A 25,337-nucleotide genomic window follows, 5' to 3' on the forward strand; every position below is an offset into this window, starting at 1 on the left:
AATTATGTTGTCATTATATGTGTACGTATACAATTATATATAATATATATATATATAAATATATATATATATATATAAATAATGCATATAAAAGTTTATTTTTTTATTGTTCATAAGGTATGTGATAATTTGAAAATAAAGGTAGTTTTCATAATTTGTACGTTCCTGAATTTTTTAAATAAGCAATTATTATAAATATTTTATATAATTTATATATTTTGTTTAGCTTAATATTAAATTTATATAATATAATAAATTTGAAATGAAAAACAAATCATATAAAGTGTGTTTAACCTTTTAGAGTTTAGAATTATATTATTGCATGAAGTCGTCAATATTTAAGCACATATTTATAATTTATACAGGATCTTCATATTTAATTTTTTAACTTGATTTTTCATAATTTTAATTTTCTGAAGATGACTTTGATAATAGAATTTTAACTGGACTCTGCTTTTCCATCCAACAATGAAATAGTTGAACTCATTTGACAATAAGATGACATTAAAGATCAATTTTATATTTTTATTTGTATATAATGTCAAATTTATTGTGTGTTTAACCTGTAATATGATTTCGTGTTTTTATATATTGTATTTTCTTTCCAATGTTTAATTATTAAGAATATTATAGATTGAAAAAGACTTAGTGCAGTCGAAACATTTCTGATTAATTTATAGATAAAAAACTAATTTAATTCTTAATGTATGTTGTAAACTAGTTTATTTTTAAAGATCCAATAAATATTGTTCATGTTTTTTATTCATGACTTTTCTAATTCTTGCTTAGCAATCTCGAGCTAGAAATTTTACATATTTTAATTTAGAATTATAGATATTTTTGTATTCTAGTGGACAGCTGTTTGTCTTCATAGGAGATGCTTGAAATGGCTACCTTCTGCACTTATCTATATTTATAAACAACGCTCAACATCTATATATTTCTCATTTTATTGATTTTATATATTTTGTTCATTGAGTATATTTATTTCAGTTTGTTCTCTTGCTGGAACACTTAATTTATTAATTTGACATGAGTTGAAAGTAATTATGAATATATAAATTTAAGTAAAAAAAAATGTGATAGACATGCTTTTGATGTATGGACTTGTCAAATGTAATTCATCCGAAATAAGACGTCTGTACGCAGATCGTTTCTTTAATAGACATCTATCAGATAAGAAAACATTTCATCAAAAATTATATATGAACGTCTACAGAGATACAAGTTTGTTTAAAAAGCGATTGTTAGATAGTAGTATCAGAATCGTGATCATTTTGAGCATCTCCTAAATAACAGCATATTACTGAAGCACAAAAATGACTATAGTATAAACAAGATCAAATAAGACATATATTTATTTCATTGTCTTTTGTTCTTCGTCCACTGCTAAAAGGGGGTCCATATATTATAAAGCATTCTGTATATTTTTTATATAAAATAAAAACGCCAGTTGTGCAAATATATTTTAATAAAAGTGGATCTCCTATCTAGGCATTCAAATACAAATATTTTGGAATCTTGATTATGTTTACACGGGAATTTTGGGAATTACTTTCTTTTTAATTTCTCTTTTTAATTATAATACTGTTTGTATGTATTATAATATTACAAGCTTCATAAGCTTGAAATACTATTTTAAAAAGTAAGATATACATCAATATTTAAAAGACTATTGAGTTTGAATGCATTTGTTTTGACATATAGTAATATTTGGAATATTTTCTCAGTCATTGCACTTAATTATAATCATCTGAACATGCATTTAATTATAAAACGGTGAAACCGGAACCTTGATTTTGTCGTTTGGCAACATTGAACAGCGATAATAAATAATTACGAGTGTCTGGGCAAACGTAAAACGTAAGTGTATGTTCTGGATGTGGGGATGCTCTCTCAAAGGTATCAGACTGTCTGTCGCTATTGGTTGATACACTGGCCAAACCAGTGCTGCTTGTCCGCACATATTCCTCAACTCGTGCTCTCATTTCTTGATTCATCTTAAAAGAAAAGAAACACGTTATATCACATTTATGTGATTTATACCTGGTGTTCGTGAATTTAGTACTTACCTCGTGTTCAGCCGGTGATAATGGTCTACTCAATTGTATTGCTGTTGGTGGACAGCATAAGCACAACATCGTCGATTCTGTGATATGATCAACACTTGTTAGTTCTTTGAGCGAAAATATCCGTTCTACACTGTCCTCCGCCATATTAACGAGTAATAAAGCTTGTCGCGTGAGGACGAGCGTTACCGCGCGATTACTGCCTTGATGAATCACGTAGTCTGCGCTGGTTACGTGAAGGATACTGTCGTGACTGTGATCGAGTAAAGAGGATAAGCGCCAGGTATACCGTACAGATGTGCTATTATTGCCAGTAGTGTACTGCACGATTGGTCTTTGACGTGGCTGTAAAAAATCATTATGAAAGTAAAATGTGTAATTAGAAGACTATAGAAATTAGAAGACATCTATTACTGTGGGCAATGAATTCCATCCAGCTCCTTGCAGTAATCCTTGACCTGTAAGAGCAACCAACTCCGCGGCACCGCTCAATGGTTTAGTAACGACACCAACTAAACCGAGTCCAACTCCGGTGACTAAACTTTTGGTCGTCGCTTCGCCTGACCACACTTGCTGCAAAGGATGATGTGCTAAACCCGCCACAGCCGCTGATTAACAATCAATAATTAGTTATTGTATTCTGTTTAATTGAAAAATATTTTTTAAGTAATTACCAACCAAGCAGACTCATTCCAAGACCAGTTAAGCCTTGATAAAGTCCTTGTGCCATGCCTTGAGGACGCATTCTGCGCGACTCTTCTTGTCGCTGAAGATGTTCCTCATCCAACGTTAGACGATCCAAATTCCGTGCGACACTAGATGCTAATTTCGTTACGGAATTTACAGTACCTGTGTACATAAATTGAGAAATATAAATTATCTATTAAATATTCGGATCAACGAAATAAATATTAATAGTTTGCATACCTGCTGTAACATGTTTCATCAGACTGGCTGACCCGTGTGTAATTCCAACGATAAAACCCCATGGACCTTGTAATAGTCCTTGAAATGGTAATGAAACAAAGTCTCTAAGACCGGATCCAAGTGCTTGCGCCAAACCTCCTGGTGATCCAAGTATTTCTAACGATCCAACTACCCAACCTAATAAATGGATAATGGTCGTTACTCTGTTATTGTATCAAATTAATAATGTATATAAAATGTTTTATGTATAGATAAGTAATATTATACCAACCTGCTCCGAATATAGCACCAGATAAATAATGCATGGTAAGTGCATTGCCAAGCCTGTAAGGAGTTGTCAACAGGTTTTTCCTTTCGAAGGTACCGAAGTACAATGGGGAATGATCTAAAGCAACATAGAGTCGCATAGAAGTGTGAACACTCAACAAAATTGATAGCGGTTCTATCACAAAGTTTTGCAATCTTAGTGGTTTGCTTAAGATTTTTGAATCGATCATGATATACTCTGGTATGTACATTGCGTTTAACGCAGCTATTGTTTGCATTTTTTTAAGATTATCACCCAGAACCAGTCGCGGTGGTATCATCGAAGTCGCGTAATCTAGTAATTGCGTTATGTATGTGTCCTCAATGTATGCACTAATAGGTGCAATTTTCATACGATATTCCTTTGATGCTGTAACAGACAGAAATATCTACTATTATTTACGAAATAAATAAATTAATAAATAAATATATATATATATATATATATATACAGGGCAAAATGATCTCCCACATTTTTAAATTATTAAAGATAAAAATGTGGGAGATCATTTTGCCGGACCCTGTATATACACACGTATAATATTTATATATTATAATATATTATTGCAATTTATTGTTATTACTTAACTAGCATTAAAACTCAATTTGGCTTAGAGCTTTGACTTTATTTGAATGTAAATAACATTTATCTGCTTAAAAACATAATTTTTGTTACCCAAATATTTATTTTTTATTAAAATAATATAATTTTGTAAATATAAAATATATACCTATGATATTTTCATTTATTTCCCAGACATATTCGATGGTTATTAAAGAATCTTGTTTGATTTTTTCCATATTCGTCATTAAACAGTTATTGCTGTAAAATGCCATCTCTCTGTTCGGCAATGGATTTTGATTTATTAATACTACGGGAAAATCGAAACCTCCCTGATCAAATAATTGATTATCTAACTGCAAATCGCCTATGTAACAATCGAAATTAATAAATCTGGCTTTTGAATTTATAATCATAACTAAGTCTGTCATAGACAGACTGGCGACTTCGATTCTTTGTGCGTTTTCATTGATATCATGAAGGATAACGATAGTGCAAGCACGCAAGTAAACGATTGCCGAACCTTCCTTCGAATGAGTTGAATTAGTGTCATCGGTAGATTTCAACCGATCTTCATTAGTGCAAGTTTTTGTATCCGTTACCTTCGGAATTAATTGCTTTGAATTGTTCAAAGGCATTTGTTCCGTCGTTAAAATATCTTCTTGGGCTGAGAAAAAGCTCGTTAACGATGTTGAACTACTCGAACTTTGTACACACAGTAATAGCTTATCTTCTTCTAGTCTCTTTAGTGAGGAAGAATTATTGTATATGGTGTCATGATCCTTCGCTGTGCTCTTTTTTCGTAACAATCTGCTCCTAATGTCTTGAGCGGATATTTCAATTTGGGAAATAGGCACGATGCTTATGTGAGTGGTGTAGCAACGATTATGCATTATAAGCTTTACATCACCGTACGAAGGTAATCGCAGATACTGATCTATTGGTGTAGATGACAACGCGGATAGATTTACGCCTCTTGACCACTTTAAATTTGTTTTCCCTATTGCTTCATCGTTTTGCGCGGTAGAAAATAACATATTCGATGCATTCGGAACCGTAGTGTCGGGTAGTCTGTTACTGACACAGGGAAGAGAATAATGGGACGTTGCTCCACTATCGACTTCACATATCCATGTAAAATGAACGCTATCCGGTAATATTTCATTCCCTTTTTCGTCGGCTTGTCCCAGTAAGATCTTGAAGCCGCAGGCGTTCTCAATTAACAGTTGCGGATGATCGTCGCTGTGTATCACGACGAACGTGGTGCCTTTGTCTTCTTGCGTCGTTACAATGACCGGCATGGTGGAGGAACCGTTTGGAATCACGACGGATTTGCGGCTCATAGCTTGGTCCACTCTGATCGGACAGGACCACCTGTGACCGAGACTAAGAGATATGTACAATACGAGCGGCTCGACGTTACTCTCCGTGTACAACGTATACCATTGCACGATCGGCGTACCCTGTCTCTGATCCTCGGACGGTGAGATATTTAGGCTGTAGGGAGTGAGATCATGGGGCAACTGGAGATTCCGTGCTTCCTCGTGCACCGCGAGCGTGGCTACGCATAATTCTTGAGGTGTCAGATTTGCGATCACGTGGCTGCTTGTGATTCGCACTAGGCGCATATCCTCGTGCATCGAAGAACCGATGTTTAGAATGGACACACTCGCGCCACAATCCACGAATGTTTTGATGTTCCCCTCTACCGGCACGAGACCGCAGATTCGAGGCATGTAGAAGCTCTGGCTCCAGTCGGGTCGTGCCAATTGCAACGTTTGGGATGTGTAGTAAGTATCGCCGATTCCAACACCCACGTGAAAAGTACTTTCCAATTTGGGTGGCGTGACTATACCGTAGTGAGGAATCTGACAGAGCTCTGTATCTTCCGACACCAATGAAATGTGACAGCCTAATGAATTCATTACAAAACACCAAGGCTGCAGTTCTAGCAGCAGTGTGCTGGAGACTAATCCTGCGTCCTGATATTTCACTTGTACATGCGTTTGTGGCTGTTCTGCAGATATCCATTCCTCAATATCATCTCCCTGGAAAGGCCATTTTACTTGATCTTTTCTGTCTTTGAGTTCTTGCAGAATTTTATCGATATCCTCGATCTCAGGTCTTCGGAAAAATTTTCGTTGATCCACGGAGCTGTACGAAAGTGGCACATAAGGATTCGACGCGGAAACTCCGGATTCCAATTGAAATGTCAGTTGGTGGAAGTGTTCAAATGTACCGGGGCAGTATAGCTGTTGACATTCGCCACGACCGTTCACCAATGTGGTAGATGACATCTTTAGAGATGGTGTTTCCATCTGTACTCTGGCCGGTACTGGTAGATGTGATCTGATCATGTACAGGGGACTCAGTACCGCAAGGATTTTCATTTTGTCTTGTATCATCTGCGTCACAATCCGTACCCAAATACTCAAAAATTGACCGCGTTCTTGTAGAGGTACTTTGACAAGCCACGGCTGGCTCCATTTGATATTGGGTTGCAATGGAATGTCCCCGGTCCAAGATAAATGTGTCAAGTTGGTGAAACGTAACCGCATTGCCATTTTTTTGTTATTCTCAAGCATGATAGACGACGGAAAACTCTTGCCCGGTATGGTATATACTTCCTTGGAGACTGTTACCTTAGAGCCAACTTCTTCTTCGTATTTTACTAATCTCATCTCGAAATTATCCATTAGTTGATTGGAAATCACAAGTTGCCCCGAGAATGTTACAAGCTTTTGTGTGGCAGAAAGCGATGTAACGTTTACAAAAACCACCGTACCAGTCATCGAATTATTGAATTCTATCACTTGGACTCCATTCTTGTTAACGGGAAAAGGCCGGCTCCATACCCAGGCATTATCCTCGATTGATATTCTTATCATTTGATTGCCAATCTGTCTCCAAGAATAAAAATTACACTGTCTGCTCTCGAGAAGTATGCTATCTCCGGTGCCACTTTGACCAAAACGTATAGGTATGTTGCTATCGTTGGCTATTACATAACGTGTTAGAACAATTACGCTCTTTTCCTCTTCGTCGAAAGATGTCAACCATAAACGAGTAGAAACTGCAAGAGTATGAGTTATTGCTGGTCCCAATTTCAATGTAAACGGGTTGCACGTTAATGACGAGTCTATCTTTTCCGATAACGATAGCTGAAATCTTCCTTCCAGGGCATCTAGCACTTCCTGCATAGTCAAATGACTATAATCCAACACGTGTACGCTTAAACTACCGCCGATGTCGAGCAGTATAGAATCATCCATCCATTTGTTAAATACCAGAACAGCTCCCTTCTGTTCTACGGTCATGAAACATTGTATTTCGGGAATTTTTCCGTTTAAAGTATACTTATCCAGTGGTGGCGGCAAATTATTATATACACTTGTATCGATGTGATTGTACAGAGATATATGGAGAACGCCGATATTCAAAGCAATTTGAACATTCGGTATTAATAAGGGATTAAAGTAGGAGTCGATGCGCAAACAGGCAGCGAGAGCACGAGCGGAAACGATGCTTTTTGAGAGTGGTCGTTTGCCATTGGACAGGATAACTACGCGCCACACGCAAGCTACTGCTCGTGCCGGTGCTTTCTCCGGTAGATCCAATCGGTAGGAATCCGTTTCCGATAAATAAAAATCGGCGTAACGCTGGTACGACATGTGATTATCACTCCAATATTCGAGAACGCAAGGAATTTTGTCGATGTAATCACCGTCGGCATCCACTGCCTATAACAGAAAAAATTAAGGAGATAAAAATATAATCGTGGTCAAAAATATTATGTATCTTATTACTCATTATTTAACATTTTAATTTAAAAATTGATTTACAGCATTTGCTAAAGTATCCTTTATTTCAAGAATCTTTTAAACTTAGGTATAATGTCGATATATAACTACTAGGAAACAATACAAGTAAAAGAATTTTAAATCAATAAAAAAAATATAAATGCCTAATATGTTTACAGCCAAGATTGTATTATTTCATGGCTTAAAATTAGAAAAAAATTTTATATTACATTTAAACAAAAATTTATTATATTACATAAAACATTTGTTTTTTTTGTATTCAAACTAAATATTAATATTATTCGCTTAAGATACCGAGCATTCTCACTTACTTCAAATGGAACAGGAGATATGTGTATTCTTGTTAACATACGCGATTGCGGATATCTCCAAGCCATCGCTTGTTGAGGATAAACAAAAAATACCACCTGCAAAAAAAGAAAAAGATTAAGACTTTTTTATTTCAATTATATTTATGACTTTTATATAATTTAACTAACTTGATACGGAAAAGGTAACTCATCTGCAGTGCCATCAACGAATTGGAATGCACCCGCCTTTAGATCATCCTTGTAGTGTTGTTCAGTCGATAGCACAATTTGCTTTTCGTTTTTATTTTCATTCATAGAAATCGAAGCGAACTCGCTTAAGAGCAACTGGCAGTCTTGCATAACCATTTTCATAATTTTTATTTGATCTGGTCCGAAATCGAGATATAGGCTGTCACTGTCTGCCTGTATTTGTATTTGTGGAATAATCTCGCTATTGTACGAAGATTCCCAAAGTAAACAAGTCGTTACATTGCAACACCATGGATTTAATAGTACTTTGATATTCTCGTTTAAGATAGCAGATACAATGAAAGAATCTATCGACAGATTTGAATATATCCTGTCTGGTCTGAGAAGTGTCGTCAGGTTTCCATTTAACGATGCTAAACTGATAATAATTTCTGCTCCAGTGTCAGTCTTTAAAGATAATACAATTTGTTTGGTATTTAAATGTAAATCAGGTACACTGAATTTCCTCGATTTTGTCAACGATGCTAAATTTTGAGAATCCGTATACGTAATCTCCCGTTTCTCTGTAGATTCTTGTGTAACATTGTCATCAATAAAACACGATATTAGCTAGAATATAGATATAATGTAGAACTGTTAAACACATGAATATATTATAAAGGGTGTTTTTTTAAGCTCGATAAAACTTGAAATTGTAAAAAATAAAACAAAAAATTAAATTAAACAGCCGCGGTGGCCATATGCCCGAAATCATTTTCAAATGTTAATGCCATGCATTGATCTTTCGACTAAAAAAAATTTTTTGATTATAATTTAATTTTTGTGTTAGTTTTTACAATTTTAAGTTCTATCGGGCTTAAAAAAATCTATCGGGCTTAAAAAACACCCTTTATATTCTTTATTAAGTTACCTTATTCCGTATATCATAGAGTTGATTGAGCCGAGATAAAGAAAGATGTACTTTTGTCGGTCGTCCCATTTCAATGAAAAACTGGCGGTTTTTGCCTAAAATCATTTCAGATTTTACTGTCGCAAAAGAAGGCGGAATACCCGTATCTGGATGTGGATCACCATGCTTTGTTTCTATCATATAAATTTTGAAATCTTTTTCGGTCGGTATTACGTTTAGATTTTGTACATTGCCAAGCGCTGTTGTTATATCGAAACAAGATATCTACAAATTGCATAATTCAAATAAAATATTTAAACTAGTAATAGGTCACATTAATATTAAACAACACATTAATTTTTTTGTGAGTAAATAATAATAAGGCATACTTGTATTTTTTTAGATAAATGTTGCTGAGAGAAATAAATATTTGGTTGATTGATCATTAGATAAAGTAATGGTTGTTTTACATTATTATTATCGTCTTCACCGTCAGTTTTGTGTGTATCCTGAAAATATTAATTATATTTAAAAATTAGATAATATTAACCCATACTCTACAATAGGTCACTAGTGAGATTTCACACTGAGAGATTTCTGTTTGTTTCTTTGCAAGTTTTTTGAAATTATACTACATTTTATTATTTTCTCAAATAAAGTTCTAATATTTATTTTAAAAAGTTGAAAGTATGTTGATGAATTTTTAGAGATTTTTTTGAATCATTCTGAATAGATGAAAAAAACGGACGGATCTAATGACTCCCGTTTGTATGAATGAGGCACGAAATTGTACCTTTTAGGATACGGGTTAAAAATACTATAATTAAATAAATTAATTCCAATTAAGTAATTGAATTAATTATTTTACTTGAAATTATTTATTACTCACTATATTATCCTCTAAATCAACAAATGTACTCTGGACTTCATACAGAATAAATGTTATTTTTCCACAATTTACTAAAAGTTCAAATGCTGGAAGTATCACAGTTTCAGCAGTGGGTCTTTCCTATCATAACAAAATTATTATTTTTAATATAAATTCTGAACTCAAAATTACAAACCGCTATTTACATGCATACAAAACTTACAATTATTGTTGAATGCATGCTGGACATTTCAAAATCAACACCACTGTCTTTTGTGAAATCAATATCTGAATCATCTGATGTTTGTTTCAACCAACCTTTAATAGGCTTAATGCTTTGAGATCCTGAAAGAGATCTTTGAGCTATATTATTAGAACTATTTTTATCATCTATTCTTTCGAAACTTTCAGATAATAACGTTATAAATTCATTGTTGAGCGTCGATATTAATTTAATTTGATCCAAATTTATTGTCAATTCTATGTCTGTAATACAATTTACTTCAACGGCACTCCCACAGACTATTGTGTCTCCTTTAAATGTGACAGCTGGAGCAATGATTAAGCAAAGATCAAATCTAGAATTAAATATTAAAATTAGAATACGGTTATCATATATATAATTTATATACGTATATATTAATTGTATCAATTGCATTACTTTGTTAATACTGGAGATGTTGAAAAATATGGATCTAGACTACTACCATTTCCGAGCTTATTCCATTCCAATGCTGGATTCTCGTTCATTGTATATAAGTACGATTGAGACATTCTCTGAAAATAATAATGCATTGCTTTAATTAATCTAATCAATTTATATATTAATGTTTCAATAATTTTTTTTTATTTTTAATCAATATATAAAATATTTCCTTAAGAATTTTTAAAATTAAAAGGAAGCAATAGTTTTGATAGTAAACCTTATTAATGCTTAGTTGATAATTCTTCCATGTAGTGGTATATGCACATACTCCTTTAACACTAATTTGATACTGACGATCTTCTACAGCCGAACCTGGTACGTTTAATATATTTGCTCGAGCAGCTAATTGATATATATCAATTCGCAATGGAATTCTACAAATTGGATTTTCTGCATCCGGCGTAATACGAATCCCGTCCAACTATATAATATATAATATCCATGTAAATATTATATTTTTTTAAATATTATATTGTTAATAAAATGATACAAAATGCAAAATAGTTTACCTGAAGCATTAATAAATCATGTTGTAACTTATTCATATCAGTAAAAGCTGGCATCATGAGACGAAAACCTTTGAATTCCAAATGTATTAGTGGCAATAATTCATTATTTAAGTTAGTTATACCAACTAATGGTGTTGCCATGTTTTTATTATGAATAGATTCTGTGCTTTTCTCAATAGATGAACCAAGGCACGTAAAAGGTTTCACCAATTGAGCATATTTGCTAATTACACTTATTGGTAAGATTATATCGACCATTTGCATTTTGATAAGTATTTCAGAAATGTAGCCGTTCGTAGATAACGTAGAGTCAAGCAGCATTTCTTTCTAGATATTCGAGTATCAGAGTTTTTATTAATTTCAAAAATAAATAGATATCAATATTCTACATTATAATTTAAGCAAGAATGAAAATATTACATGAGTAACTAGATATAATAATTGAATACTTATTTTACCTTTTGAGACTTGTAACGCTTATGAGTACCCCAACGTGTGTATACATTTCCAGATTTCGCACGAGTAAGTGTAAAACTTACAAAACCAGAATCATCACCTTTCTCCAAATTATCTTCCCTTCCGCAGAGTACTAGCCCAGCATATTCACCAACATCCCAATTTAATGCATGTGGACCTCTATTAAATCACAATGTAAATGTAACAATTAAACAATCATTGCACATAATAGGAATGTTTTTTAAAAATATTTTTTACTAAGACTTTAATATATACGTATAAACATTTTACAGGAATAAATTTACCTAACATAATGAAATATCGTGGCTGTTGTAATTTTATTTTTTAACTGCATATAAACCGATTGTAAATCCAATGATGTTATAATATCTTCCAGTTCTAACATTAATTTTAAAGAAGGCATGTCTTCTCGTCCCATAATGTATAATTTAATTGCTACTTTTGTTATAGTCCACTGAATCCATGCCGTTACAACTAAACCATCTTTTTCTGTAAAACTTGAGTAGTAATGACAAATAAATACAACAAATAAATACATTTCGCTTACCATGTCCTAAATCATCTTTTGATGTAGACATAGTTGAATTAGTAGTATCTTCTTGATACATTATTTGAGTCGGAGTGGACGGAGTTTGAGGTATAGCAGGAAGAACAATTTGCATTTCGTTGCTCTGTGGTACAATTACGTTGTCTTTCCGGGAACCGCATAAAGTTTGTAATATTTTTATGATATTTAAAACTATACTGCTCATAAAAATAACCTGAGATACATAAATGTATGTTGAAATTTATATTCTTTTTAATACAAATTTTGTTGCACTTGATATAAAGCATGGTAAGAATAAACAAAAATTAATACCTGATCCTCCGAAAATGAAATAATGATAGGCGAATTGTCAATGTGTACACAAACACTTAAAGCAGTAAGTGTATTTAATTCAGTCGCAGTTGTCTTAGTTGTAAGAGCTATCGTAGCATTTAATGTAACTTTCTTTATAAAGTTCTTTTGTGTCTGTTGTTGCAATGTGTAACAATGAAAATCGATAAGACTCAATGTCCATGGAAAACTTTGCATTTCTGAAATAGTAATAAATTGTAGTAGTTTTTATTGTAAAATAATAACTTTTTTGCAAATTCTAAGATAAACTTACGATATGTCCATATAGATTCTGGCAATTTAGCAGGGAGATTTTGTAGATATGGGCTCAGCATCTCAGCGTTCAGATTAGATGAATGTACGAGAAGACTTGGTAGTTTTATTATCATTATTTGTAGATCTTGATTTTCTATGAAAGCTCTTTCTTTGGCTTGTTCTATGCCTTGTAACACATTTTATTAATTGTTATTATAAGCTATATAACTATATTAATAGTTATAAAAAAACGCAATAACAAGATTATGTGAATAAATTTAAAAATAATTCAATTTCCATTTATTTGGCATATAATTAAAATATTTACCATCGGCTCCAATACCACTCATTGTATCAGACGGAATATATATTATAATATGTCCTATATAACCATTCAGCACAAGACTGCACCACCATGAATACGACTGTGTTAATCTGACCAGTATTCCCGATTTCTGTAAGTACTAGACTATTTATTTCTGTCTTTAATACAATACACCATACTGTTTTAAAAAGAATGGTTTTTTTTTATCAATTTAAACAGTAATCAATCGATACAATCGTTATGTGATAATATATAAATGATAATTATAAATATTCTTAATACCTGTTGTTCTCCTTCCATTTTAAATTCACTTTTCTTTTGTATTTCATCATTTCGCAGTGTTTTCGATTTTTCTGTCACGGCTGATCTTTTTTTCTCTTTGTCCGATGAACTATGCACGCTTTCATGTAGACTCGGAAATGTCTTTTTTCGCGTGCCTGTATCAGATGATGTACCTTCAGTAATCAATTGTTGGCTGTCTGAACGCACATATACATTTCCCAATTTGGGATAAGTGGCACAATATTCCAACCATTCAAAAAAAAGTGGGTCTAGGGATGCTCTAATTTCAGAAATTTTAAACGAAACGAGAGATGGATGTGTTTGCGTTTCAATACTTTTAGGAAACTGTACTACAATAGACAACAGCGGTACATTTCCTGCATCGCTAAGAATATAAAGATTCAATTAGTCAAAATTTATCAAACTAAATTTATTAAAACTATATATTATTAATATACATATGCGAACCTGCTATCATGATTTTCTGGACCCGAAAGAATAAAGGCTTGTTGAGAATCATTAAATGCAAATATTTTTATAGAACTTATATTAATTTCATTTGATATCGTAACTGAAGACAATACATTCTTGCAATTTATATTTTCTAAGCATAATTCTAAGTACACTGGACCTGTAATATACGAAAAAAATTTTGTAGCTTTTATATATCTTATAAAATAAAAAATAAAAATTTATAAAATGATAAAATATAGTATTTAATACTCGCATACATTTCTCTTGACACGCATCATTAAAGAGAGTAGAACAGACAAGTGGATTCGTTGTATCTGCAGGATTAAAAATAGAAGTTATTATAGCCGCAGCAGCCATTAATTTTGCTTTAGTTCCCGTGATAGTAACACTATCTGATTGAAAGGAATATGCCTTTTGAATCATGTCTATATCTCGCCAATACTGAGGATACAATAATATTTTTGAAGAAGTTTTCACTGAGTGAGGCATTACTATTGAAGTGTCGCAAGTTTTCATTAAGTGAAGTTGACTTTTCACTCCAATCACCTACAAGTATTTCAATATCAATCTTGAATGTGCGTATGACAAATATCGTGCATAAAACTTTGCTCACTTGTATATCGGTAACCGCATGGCACTGAATGAACATTTCTGGTGATAGTTCTGTTAATTTTGATGCACAAGCTACGAGTCTAAATGGATACATAGGTTGTACTATAGTGGCAATTGCTTCATCGCATTCAACGCTTACATAAGGATCATCTGTTAGAGCTGGAGGTAATGGTATAATCTAGAAAGACATTATTTATAAATATCTAAAATTAACAAATAAAGATATACGAGATATCTTACTCGAGTTTCAATAATTTTACGTTGTCGTGGCACTCCAATGACACAATGATCTGCTAATTGTAGCTGTAGTGACACCCTTTTTAATACAAATTTTGTTTCTGTCATTGATACGTTTTCCCTAAGTGCTTCATATTCTTCCAATGTAACAAGAGGCAATTCATCGATAAGAGGATCTAAAATATAAATTTAAAATGTAATGCATCTACTTATAATTTTTATTTAATAAATTTAATAACATTAGTAGTTAAACCAAAATGCATTTGTACTAGCACACTGTATTTACCTGGTTTCATTACAAGATAAGGATTATAATCGTATTTTGCGGCAGCTTGTTTGATGGTATCAATACGATGAAAAATACCGCAACATAATCTGATTGTCAAATCTCCAGTTACATATCTTATTACTCTGCGTTCCTGGAAATTGCTACAAAAGGTAAGTTGTTTATAGAAATTCTTTTAGTCTTTTATGTATAATTATTTTAAGATTTTTCAAACACCTGTATTCAAAATTTGAACCAAATTCGAGTAATTTTTCAGGCGTTATGTCGTCAGGTAATTCTACGTAATAAACATAATCCATCACAAACGCTGGACATCTTTCTAATAATTTGTCAACTAAAAAAGATATAATCTTTATTATTTCCTGTTGTATATGTTTTGAATACATTATATTATACCCGAAATTGTCGTCAAGTGATAATCTATTCCTTGCTTATAATCTCTTTTTTTTCCTTTATTTTCCATGGCTTCTTTGTCGAACAATGAATCTTTTAAGTGATCAGTATTCAAGTTCCCAGCTGTTACGTAAAGAGGTGGCTATAATAATAATTTATTTCTCAGATATTCCATCTAATTTTATACCTCTCTGACAATAATAATTAATTATATTACCTGTACACCGTCAGCTACTTCTATATGTCCACAGCTGCACGTTCCTCGTGGATAAAGTTGTACACATGCCACTCCAACTTGGAAAGTTGTCATTGTTATTCCTTGAATTAAAGTATCTATCACAACTCCGTTCAATCGAAGTGATAAAAAGGATTTGTACCTAAGTTTTCGAGATTTATAAAATAATTGCTCTTTGACACTTTCAACAGTCTGTAAAAATGTATAAAATTTAGTTTTTTATTTCCATGATTAGAAACAATTCTGAAGTATATTACATTTATACCTTAAATGTTAAAGTAGCATCATCTATATAAACACCTAAATGTACAGTATGACCAGAATATGCTATTTGTTGTTCAGCAGACCAATTATTGTCCCAGTAAACAGGTAGAACAGACGACACTATATCCCAAGCCCAACCACCCCATCCAACTGCATCTGTGGAAGTCCCTGTTACCTGATTTGTATCATCTGAAATGTTAATATTATATATTTCCAAAATACAGACAGCATTCAAGTAATATTAAACCTTGTGCAACATCTTCTCTCTCATCCATAGTAATGGTGGATTTTTCCCTTATTGGTGGAAATTGCTTTGTTTGTAACGCCATTACTAAGGCAATCAATCTTAGGAGCATCGGTACTTGTTGTTCAGTCATGCTAAATTCCATTTTCTCACAATGAAGATCAAGTCTCGTAATAGATGCTCTCTTTAAAGTGTTGTTATGATAATTTATAATCATTCGGATTGTCATTGAACATCGATACAAAACAGGATCCTGTAATATTAATATCTACATTATGCAAAATATCGAAATCACGCGACATTTTTTCAATATAAAATATTTTTCTTATGTCTTCAAGATTTCTCAAGATAAATATAAAAATATATCTTAGAAATACCTGATATATCTCTATCTTTCCTGATGCATCCATTTTATCTAAGCACAATGTCAAGTCTTGAATGGTAATAACTTTTCTAAGCATCACTTCTTGAGTGTTGACCTCTAAATATTAATTGAATTTATTAAAATATTTTAATTATAAGCGTAATTTTAAGACAATTTCTGGCCTTGTGATTATGCATAAAAATATTTACCAGCAAACGCCGGTTCCCATTTATTGTCGACGGTTTGCATACTTAAAAATCTGACATTTATGCTAAGAACAATATCCTCTTCCACATATTTTAAGATGAGATTGTTGCAATGAATGGTGATATTATTAATAACTTTCGTAACTATACTCTTTATATACCCAGGTGGAGCTTCCTCTCTAAAATGAAAAATTAAAAGTGTCATTGTATGTATATATTTTATGATACTAAATAAATATTAATAACTACCAGATAAATAAATAAAAATATATTTAATAAATAATACTAATAATTATTAATAATAACTAAACAAAGTTTCATATAACTTAGATTGTGAAAAACAATACTTACTGCACTATCTCCTTCTTCTTTTGTAACGTCGTTGTATTGGTTTCTGTTGTATTTTCATCTTTTAATTTTAAAATGCACTCTATAAAAGAGGTACAGACAGTATATTAATATATCTTGAAAAAAATGTTTCTAATTATTAAATGATATTATAATATTACTATCTACCTATAGTATTAATAGTAACAACTATTGGTTCAGACGTAATTTTTACCCAAGGAACATGTATTAACAATTCGTGTATATGGCCACTAACAAAGATGAATGGAAGATTCAGTTGCTCCTCCAATACCTCTAATCGTAGATCCAAATTCTGAAATGATGCATCTCCACCCCACAAAGATACCTGGAAGAAATGTTTCTTTCTCTAAAATATCTCGAAGAATTATTTTGTTTTGAAAATCATATCATTAAGTGCTTGCTTAATATATTATTTATTTATTTGATATTTTGGAACAAGCACCACAGCTTTATGTTTGAAAGAACACAATTATTTTCACATTTATTTATTCTCATCACTGCCTCTTATTCTAAATCATTGATATTGAATAAAAGAAAATATGAACTTTTAACAAATTTCCAATAAAATTAATACAGCAACATTTTCCAATGTATATATATATATATATATTTTACCTGTGACTGTTCCGGCTTAAAATTTTTTACATATTTTTCTACATAACTGAGAATTACTGGTGTTATGTAGGACTCCAATTTAAACATTGTGCTTGGTAGAGAATATGTAGCATATTTTTATAATTCCCTTAATTAAAGATGTCAATAATTGTCTTATCAAAAACTCCTTCTTTGCTTTCTCATAATAATGACATATTGTGTGATTTATACCATTTCTCTGTGTTCAATAAAGTATCAGGCAACAATTTGGAATAAATATTATATATCTTGATATGAACATGTAGATTTGTCTGAAAAAAATTCTGTATAGTTATACAGATCATTGTATGTAAACTCTGTAGTTATATAGATCATTGTATATTAAATTATAGATTTAAAAAATATTGTTCATATTATTACATAACGTACAAATAAATAAAGAAATAAAACTCAAAAAAACTTTTGCATATTTAGAAAAATTATGTCCAACTAAAAATAGACATACAGAGAGAGATGTAAAAAAAAGGTGAGTAACTGCGTTGAGTTATTTTTAGTGTAATAGATCAATGAGGAATAATTTACATATAGAAACATCAGTCGTACAAGAGATATAAAATTGTTGAAAAATTCTACTGACGTAAAATTAAGAAAACTGTATTATATCATCAATGTATAGTTTACTCGTACGGTAATCACACGCGGAGGAATTGGGTTAAATGGAATCATCGTGAAGCTTGGAAGAAAACAAATTTATTCGTAATCGAGGCACTCTCAACGGAAGGAGATATCTCGTTTACAATACGTCCAGGACGCAGTTACAAAATATCAGATCGTGATGTATACGGGGGATCACACAGCTGATTCGCACCTGCCAAACAACGAGCGACTCCAGCAAAGACACGTCACGAAACTATTACACGAGCCCGTTTTGTGCCACGAACGTAACGGGCGCTGCGACAGCATCGATTCTGTCCGGCGAACGTAAACTTTTGAAATTTGAAATTATTTAGCCTCGGTCGTCGGAACTATCTTGCGATCCGTTCACACATACGACTGTATACGACTTCTGCTAACCTCAATATACCGTTTGTGTCCCAGGTAGACATAGATCGCCTCGGCCATCGGCATTGATATGAAGTTGCATCAATGACCAATTGTAGGAGTGCGCGTTATATGTAAATATTTATGTATTATGATTGTGCACCGTGTTGACATAATTGTTCATACTGAACATAGATAACGAAATAGAATTTATAATAATAAGTATATCCAGCAAACGAGAATGGATTATAATGGATTGAAATTTTTTTCTATCCGAATGTGTATTTTAAATAGCGAATATTTTTTTTGGATTTAAATATTAGGTGTTGGAATTAATTCGTAGCGTTTTACAAAGTATTTATAAGTTTTAAAAGTACTTTCATTAATGTATTTTTTAATGCTCATGTGAAATAAATAACATTCTTTCATTAAAAAACGCTACGAATTAATTCCAACACCTAATAGATTCAATTGGATTCGATTGGATGCAATTGAATTGAAAAATTGCATTTCCTATTCAAAATTTTGAATTGAATAGTATTCACAATTGTGTGCACAGAAAAAATATTATTTTTAGATTGAAAGGCATAGAGATATGCTCCATGCAATTCTTATAAATGAATAAAAATGCATTCAGAATTGAAAAGCATTCATTTTAACATTTGTGAATCAATATTTCTGAAAATCTGAATCCATTTCAATTCATTTCAATCCATTCTCGTTTGCTGAGTAATTTTCAAAATTGCAACGCTTGGAATTTTTTTTTGTTTACACCAGATGTGTTGTCTGGTTATTATTTTTTTCTTCATATTTTTCTGATGTGAATTTTCTGATTTGAATTTTCAAAACTTTGCATTTCAAACGCGATTAGACTTAAAATTTTTGGAATTTTGAGAAATAGCATCTTTTAATTGATTATATACATTTTTTTATATTACTATTCTTGGGAGTTTAAATTTTAGCAATTAGCAGAATGTTACACCGTTACAAATCGATGATTGAAAAAATTTTAATGTCGATAATTTTAACGATATCGATAATTACAGATAAGATAATCAGCTACCTTACCGACATTTTATTTTATAAAAAACTTAAATTATAAAAATCGATTTATATAAAAAAGTTATAATATAAAGATATAAAGATGATGTAGACACACACACAAGCGTGTGTGCGCACATACGCACGCACGCACGCACGCAAAAATGCACGCACGCTCGCACGCACGCACGTATGCATATCATAGTGTATATATCATTTTCTTTTTTTATATTATAATTTTATTAATATGTTTATGTATAAACCTTTTATATATTTTTATTTGTGTAAAATTTTTTAAATAATTTTATTTTGGTAAAATTATTAAAATTATTATATAATATTTATAATAAATATAAATTGAAAATATTTGAATTATAAATTTAAGAAAATCGTGTTAAAAAAATTTCTTGTGCGCTGCAAAAAATGCGAAGTATTATATTATATTATTAATTATTATATTTTTGTTATTTGTAAAGCTCTTAGTTTATTATTATTTAAGTATCAGCTAAGAAAATCGCTAGTAGCGATTTTCAATGAGATTTTCATTTTTCAATAAATCTCTTATTTTTCAATGAGAGTAGATTTGAGGGAGTAAAACAAAACTATTATCAAATAATAATATCAATAATATTAATAAATAAAATATTAACTATTATCTAATATTAAAATAATAATAATAATTATTAATAATATTAAGAATACATGTAATATCTATTGTATAATAAAATATAAATATATAATAATATGTATGAATCAATAGTTTTTTAAAATCTATAACTTTCCTATTTCCGACATTTATTTTTCAACATTTTGTTTTTTTTAGTTATGCAATGTATTTTCTTATCAATTTTATCAATAAAATATTTTATATTTTATATCTTAAAAAAATACCTCATGTATACGTTTGCTTAGAACAAAAAAAACATGCAATGAAATTGATAAAGTTCAGTCTATTCTATTCTATGTCTATGGATAAAATATGTTCACAATATTTTAATAACTTTTTCTGAAAAAATACTCTACGATGTTCGTTTATTTATATCCGTCCTGCTTTATACGCATAATTTCCGACTGAAGAGGAATTGTCAGAATTAAGCGCATCATATTCGTAGTTGTGTAGTTATATATCTAGTTTAAGGTCTTTTATTGATACGTTGACATTCATAATTTCTTTTTGCAACAATGGCAAACACATCGCGAGATTACACGAAACCAGCTATTGACCAACGAATTGCCGAGTTAGTAAAGAGAAGGATTGGTGCAAGGGAAGATTTACCCATGGAGAGTACAAAAGAACGACTTGTAAATACCTTTGAGGATTTATAATATTTTCACGGACAATCCTGATATTTAATATATCAACTTTTATTACTTTTATTACTTTTTACAAGAGAATTTTAATATAATCGAGTAAAAAGAAACAATTAGAAATATCTTAGAATTATTTTTGCTACTCTTCAAGTTTACAAAAAAAAAAAGAATTAACTTATTACTATTAAAAGATTACTACTATTAAAAGATTAAAAAATTAAGAGAATAGAAGATGATATTTACATGAATATAAAATTTACATAGTTATACACTTAATACTTAAATAAAAATGTAAAAAATAATCTGTAATTTTTTTTTATAATGTTATATAATTAAAAAGAAATTTGTTCAGCGGGTCTTTTTATCTTTTAAATTTCTTTTTAGACAAAATTCAAAGAAAATCGCAATGCCAGGCAAGGATTACTAAAGATTACGCATCGACATGTCTTGGAGACTGTGGCATACATTTTAAACACAGACCCTGAGATCCTGGAAGAAGGAATTCTCGACAAGGACGAATACGTGAATGTATTTAACAGTTTCTTCCCTGAAGGTGGAAGACAAGCCATTATTATATATCTTCAGCCTATGAATCCTCCGACATTTGGTATAACGATGGATATTTTCCTGTTCCTTTTTTCCACGCGCAATTTTAATATAACGTTAACGATGGTGATTACGTTAACAATACATTTTCATGCTACATCGTGATACTATACATAGAATTTACATAATCTCAGAATCCGGGCGATGGACGCCGCGACATGCTAAAGAACAGCAAGTTATACGCTGTTGCATAACAGATGGTACTACTGAAGAATTCTCAGGCAAATGCGTTATAGTTTATCGATTAAAATCAAATTTGGAATTTGGAATTAAACAGTTACTTGATGTAAGTTAATATAAAGCATCTATTCATAGCAAAAGAATCGCATTCACATCATAATAGAATTACAATTATTAAATTATCATAAACTCTGATATCACTACGAGATTATCAAAAAGTAAACGTGAGATCACATTATTCTGATCTGTATTTTTCATAATAGTATCACAAGGTACAGCTTTTATGACAACTACATAATGATGTCATATCTTTATCACAAATGTGATAAAGCAAACATTCGCACTGTGACTTTTTTCTATGAGAGCCATCTTGAATCATTTTGAGATTTGCAGATTTTCTGGAATAACTACTCATAACATATTACAAGAATTTTAATTTACTTTTGCATTTATAAGATATATATTATACAATAAAATATATTTATTTAAAAAATTTGCAGTTTATATATTTTTTCATTTTCTTTGTTCTTTTTTTCTCAAAATTTTTTCTTCTGCTTTTGACTTTACGTCCCACGTAGGAAACATATTATGCATATGCGGAGGTGGATCCTACATCGCAAAGTGCGCTGGCAGGAATATCTGATTTAATTTCACGTTTGCATGCACGAACGTTAACTGCTAATACGCAATGGGGAGAATTATCGAAAAGCGAAGCCGGAGAAAAGATAAAGAATGATTTTATAGGCGATTTTAAAGATTTCTGCATATTTCTTGATAGTAAATAACTTACGATCTGTATTGTTTTAAAACTGTTATTTTTGACAATTTCGAAAATTTAAAGCTTTGAAAAAATTCAAATTTTCAAAGTTAATCCTAAACCTTCAAAATTTGCGATGCTTTAAAACTATCTGCTTCGAAATTTTGGAAACTTCGAAGCATCTTAACTTTTAAAAGGTTCGGAATTAATTTCCAAAATGTGAATTTTTTTTCGAAATTATTAAAAGTAAATCCTAATTTAATTATCATATAAATTCTTCTCTGATGGAAGATAATATTTTTCTTTTTTTCTCATAGTGACGAAAATAGATTTAAAAAATGTCATATACTTTCAAATTAATTGGGATTTGTATCAGAAATATTTGGCGCTACCTGAAAATTTTAAAGAGAGCATTCGTAAACTGGACGTTATTACAGCAGTAGAAGCTGATGTCCGAATATGGATGAAGTTGATGGAACGGGTATGACTGAATAATTATATATCTTTTAATAAAATTTCATGGTTTTATAAAGCAATTTTCTAGGCTATTGTTGAAAGTCAACAATTGCGCAGAGAAACTGAAACTGTAGGACCAAATGCAGAACTTGCGTATTGGCGGCGATTGTTTAGTCAGTTTTATTCGATAATGAATCACATAAAGTCCAATTACACGCAAGCATTTATACAATTGCTGACGGAAGCGAAATCAAAACTTATCAAGGTATAATTTAATGCAACTATTAATTTGTAATATGTATTGAATTGAATATTGCTGTATTTTGTATTTACAGAAATGGAAGGAATTAGAAGATCATGTTACGATGGTGCATATTTTATCTCAAGATAACGTAAAGTATCTGTACGGTTTAGAAAAATTTACACAACCGTTGTACAGATTAGATCCAACAAAAATAGGAGATTACTTACCTGCGCTTATGTATGCTATAAGGATGATTTACGCTACATCGCGATTTTTCAATACTAGGAAGATGGTAACCGCTGTATATGTAAAGGTATGTCTATTTTCCTAAAATAATTGATTAAAAATTTGAATCACTATTTTGAATCGTAGAATATAAATTGTAATTAAAAGTCGATTAATATCAAAAAATTATTATATTAAAAAAGAATTGTTATTTATTAAAATAAAGAATTATTAGAATTATTTTACTTTTGATAACTTCGAAGATTCGAAATTTTAAAAGGATTCAATCTTCGATATTAAAAAACTTTCATAAAGTTTAAAGTTTCTTTGAAAAATATATTTATGGGAATAAAAAGAATGAAAATGTATTTATAATATATATATATTTATAAATATACATATATCTTGTATATCTTTTTAAGAAAATATATTTATTATTAGCTGCAACTTGTACAATTAATACTTGTATAATACTTGTATAATACTTGTAATTTTGATTCTTCGAAGTTCGAAGATTGAAGTATCGAAGTATCGAAGTTTCAAAGTTCGACGTTTTGAACCTTTGATCTTCGAAGATTTTAATGCCAAAGCTTCAAATCTTCGGAGCTTCAAAGTTCAAATGTTGGAGCTTTTGAAGCAAATCACCAAACTCCTATAACTAGACTGCGGATATTTATGCAAAATACTTAACTGAATATTTTGCATAAAATGCATATTTCGCATAAATTACACATTTACAGATGGCAATCTCAACCTTTTTACTTTATTTTTTAATAACTCTTTAATGAATAACGATCGACTGCTAAAACTGTCCGATGGTTAATATTCAGTTTACTAATAACTATAATATTATATTGTTATATGAGTTATTTAGTTTTTTTCACATCGATTTCCAATTTCTATTTAGATAACTAATCAGATGATATTAGCATGTAAAGCATACTTAACGGAGAATGGAAAATTAAGCATTTGGAACGAATCAAAATGTGTTATGATATCTAAAATAAAGGTAAAAATAAGACGAAAACATATAAGAGAAATGTTTTCTTCTATTACGTACTATTATCCTTAGAAATTAAATAGTATCAGCGATTATTTTGCAGGATTGTATTAAGCTCTGCGAGACATATCATAACTGTTACGATGATATGTGTAAGAAGGTCGAGGAATCTCCAGATGAGAAGCGTTTCGAGGTATCTGAAATGTATGTTTTTGGAAAATTTGCCACTTTTAAGACAAGAATAATAAAAGTAAGTAAGTAATAATCAGTGCAAAAATAAGTCACGATATTTTTAGAATTATATTATTATTTACAATATATAATATAGATCATGGACATCTTTGAAGCAGTACAGATGTATTCCATTCTGCACAGTTCGACTATAGAAGGAATTAATATATACGCACAAAAGTATACGGATCATTTTAAAAAGATTTTTTCTCAGAAGTATGATCCCTTAGATCACAGAAAACCGTATTTTGATACTGATTATGATGAATTCAAAAAGAACATAGCGGAAACCGACCTGGAACTACGAACGTTTTTTTATAACTGCCTTTCTCTCATGCCAAACATAACGCAGAGTTTATATTTAATAGCTAGGTAGTACAAATTTCTTAACAAATTTATTGTTTAACCATGTAAAAATATTTACTATGTAAGAATATATCATATAGTCTGTTCTTTTTCACTGCACTCCCTGTACTAGTTTGCATTAAGTTCTCTTTCTTCCTTTTTATCACTTCATTCATCGGTTTTATTTCAATGTATATTACATATCTATAAACTGTTTTAAGATACTAGTATAGTTCTGTGATTGGTTTA

The 25,337-nt window shown here is 30.9% G+C and overlaps 2 protein-coding genes across 6 annotated transcripts in view; one reads left to right on the forward strand and one right to left on the reverse strand.

Annotated features, from left to right (window-relative positions):
- Positions 1 to 1,453: 1,453 nt before the first annotated feature.
- Vps13B (vacuolar protein sorting 13B) lies at positions 1,454 to 18,847 on the reverse strand. 5 transcript variants are annotated; one of them, XM_087415933.1, is made up of 39 exons: positions 18,726 to 18,847; positions 17,673 to 17,962; positions 17,205 to 17,382; positions 17,040 to 17,118; positions 16,692 to 16,867; positions 16,496 to 16,599; positions 16,122 to 16,371; positions 15,876 to 16,063; positions 15,593 to 15,802; positions 15,379 to 15,517; positions 15,199 to 15,316; positions 14,983 to 15,125; positions 14,700 to 14,872; positions 14,461 to 14,637; positions 14,105 to 14,393; positions 13,842 to 14,004; positions 13,374 to 13,758; positions 13,095 to 13,221; positions 12,786 to 12,953; positions 12,494 to 12,711; positions 12,182 to 12,395; positions 11,919 to 12,123; positions 11,616 to 11,793; positions 11,158 to 11,484; positions 10,866 to 11,069; positions 10,604 to 10,719; positions 10,166 to 10,520; positions 9,964 to 10,083; positions 9,464 to 9,583; positions 9,096 to 9,359; positions 8,165 to 8,794; positions 7,997 to 8,092; positions 4,034 to 7,604; positions 3,268 to 3,672; positions 2,997 to 3,173; positions 2,748 to 2,918; positions 2,484 to 2,677; positions 2,073 to 2,414; positions 1,454 to 2,000 (listed from the first exon to the last, which is right to left on the reverse strand). In XM_087415933.1, the coding sequence occupies exons 2-39, from the start codon at positions 17,757 to 17,759 to the stop codon at positions 1,770 to 1,772; spliced, it is 11,292 nt and encodes a 3,763-aa protein (XP_087272059.1). In that variant the 5' UTR covers positions 17,760 to 17,962; positions 18,726 to 18,847; the 3' UTR covers positions 1,454 to 1,769. The 5 variants fall into 5 exon arrangements, with proteins under 5 accessions (XP_087272059.1, XP_087271930.1, XP_087272016.1 ...); XM_087415804.1 differs by having other exon boundaries at positions 18,520 to 18,784; XM_087415890.1 differs by having other exon boundaries at positions 17,673 to 17,974; positions 18,520 to 18,784.
- Positions 18,754 to 25,337, forward strand: part of kl-3 (dynein heavy chain 8, axonemal kl-3) — a 286,847-nt gene continuing 280,263 nt past the window's right edge. The window contains 9 exon segments of the mRNA XM_087403530.1: positions 18,754 to 18,826; positions 21,429 to 21,936; positions 22,409 to 22,607; positions 22,905 to 23,068; positions 23,132 to 23,308; positions 23,379 to 23,600; positions 24,420 to 24,521; positions 24,616 to 24,762; positions 24,841 to 25,115. Coding sequence (XP_087259656.1) covers positions 21,742 to 21,936; positions 22,409 to 22,607; positions 22,905 to 23,068; positions 23,132 to 23,308; positions 23,379 to 23,600; positions 24,420 to 24,521; positions 24,616 to 24,762; positions 24,841 to 25,115 — 1,481 coding nt within the window. The 5' untranslated portion in view covers positions 18,754 to 18,826; positions 21,429 to 21,741.

This window comes from Acromyrmex echinatior, chromosome 1 (genome assembly GCF_024713525.1).
Source record: "Acromyrmex echinatior isolate Ae372 chromosome 1, ASM2471352v2, whole genome shotgun sequence".
Taxonomy (NCBI): Eukaryota; Metazoa; Arthropoda; class Insecta; order Hymenoptera; family Formicidae; genus Acromyrmex; species Acromyrmex echinatior.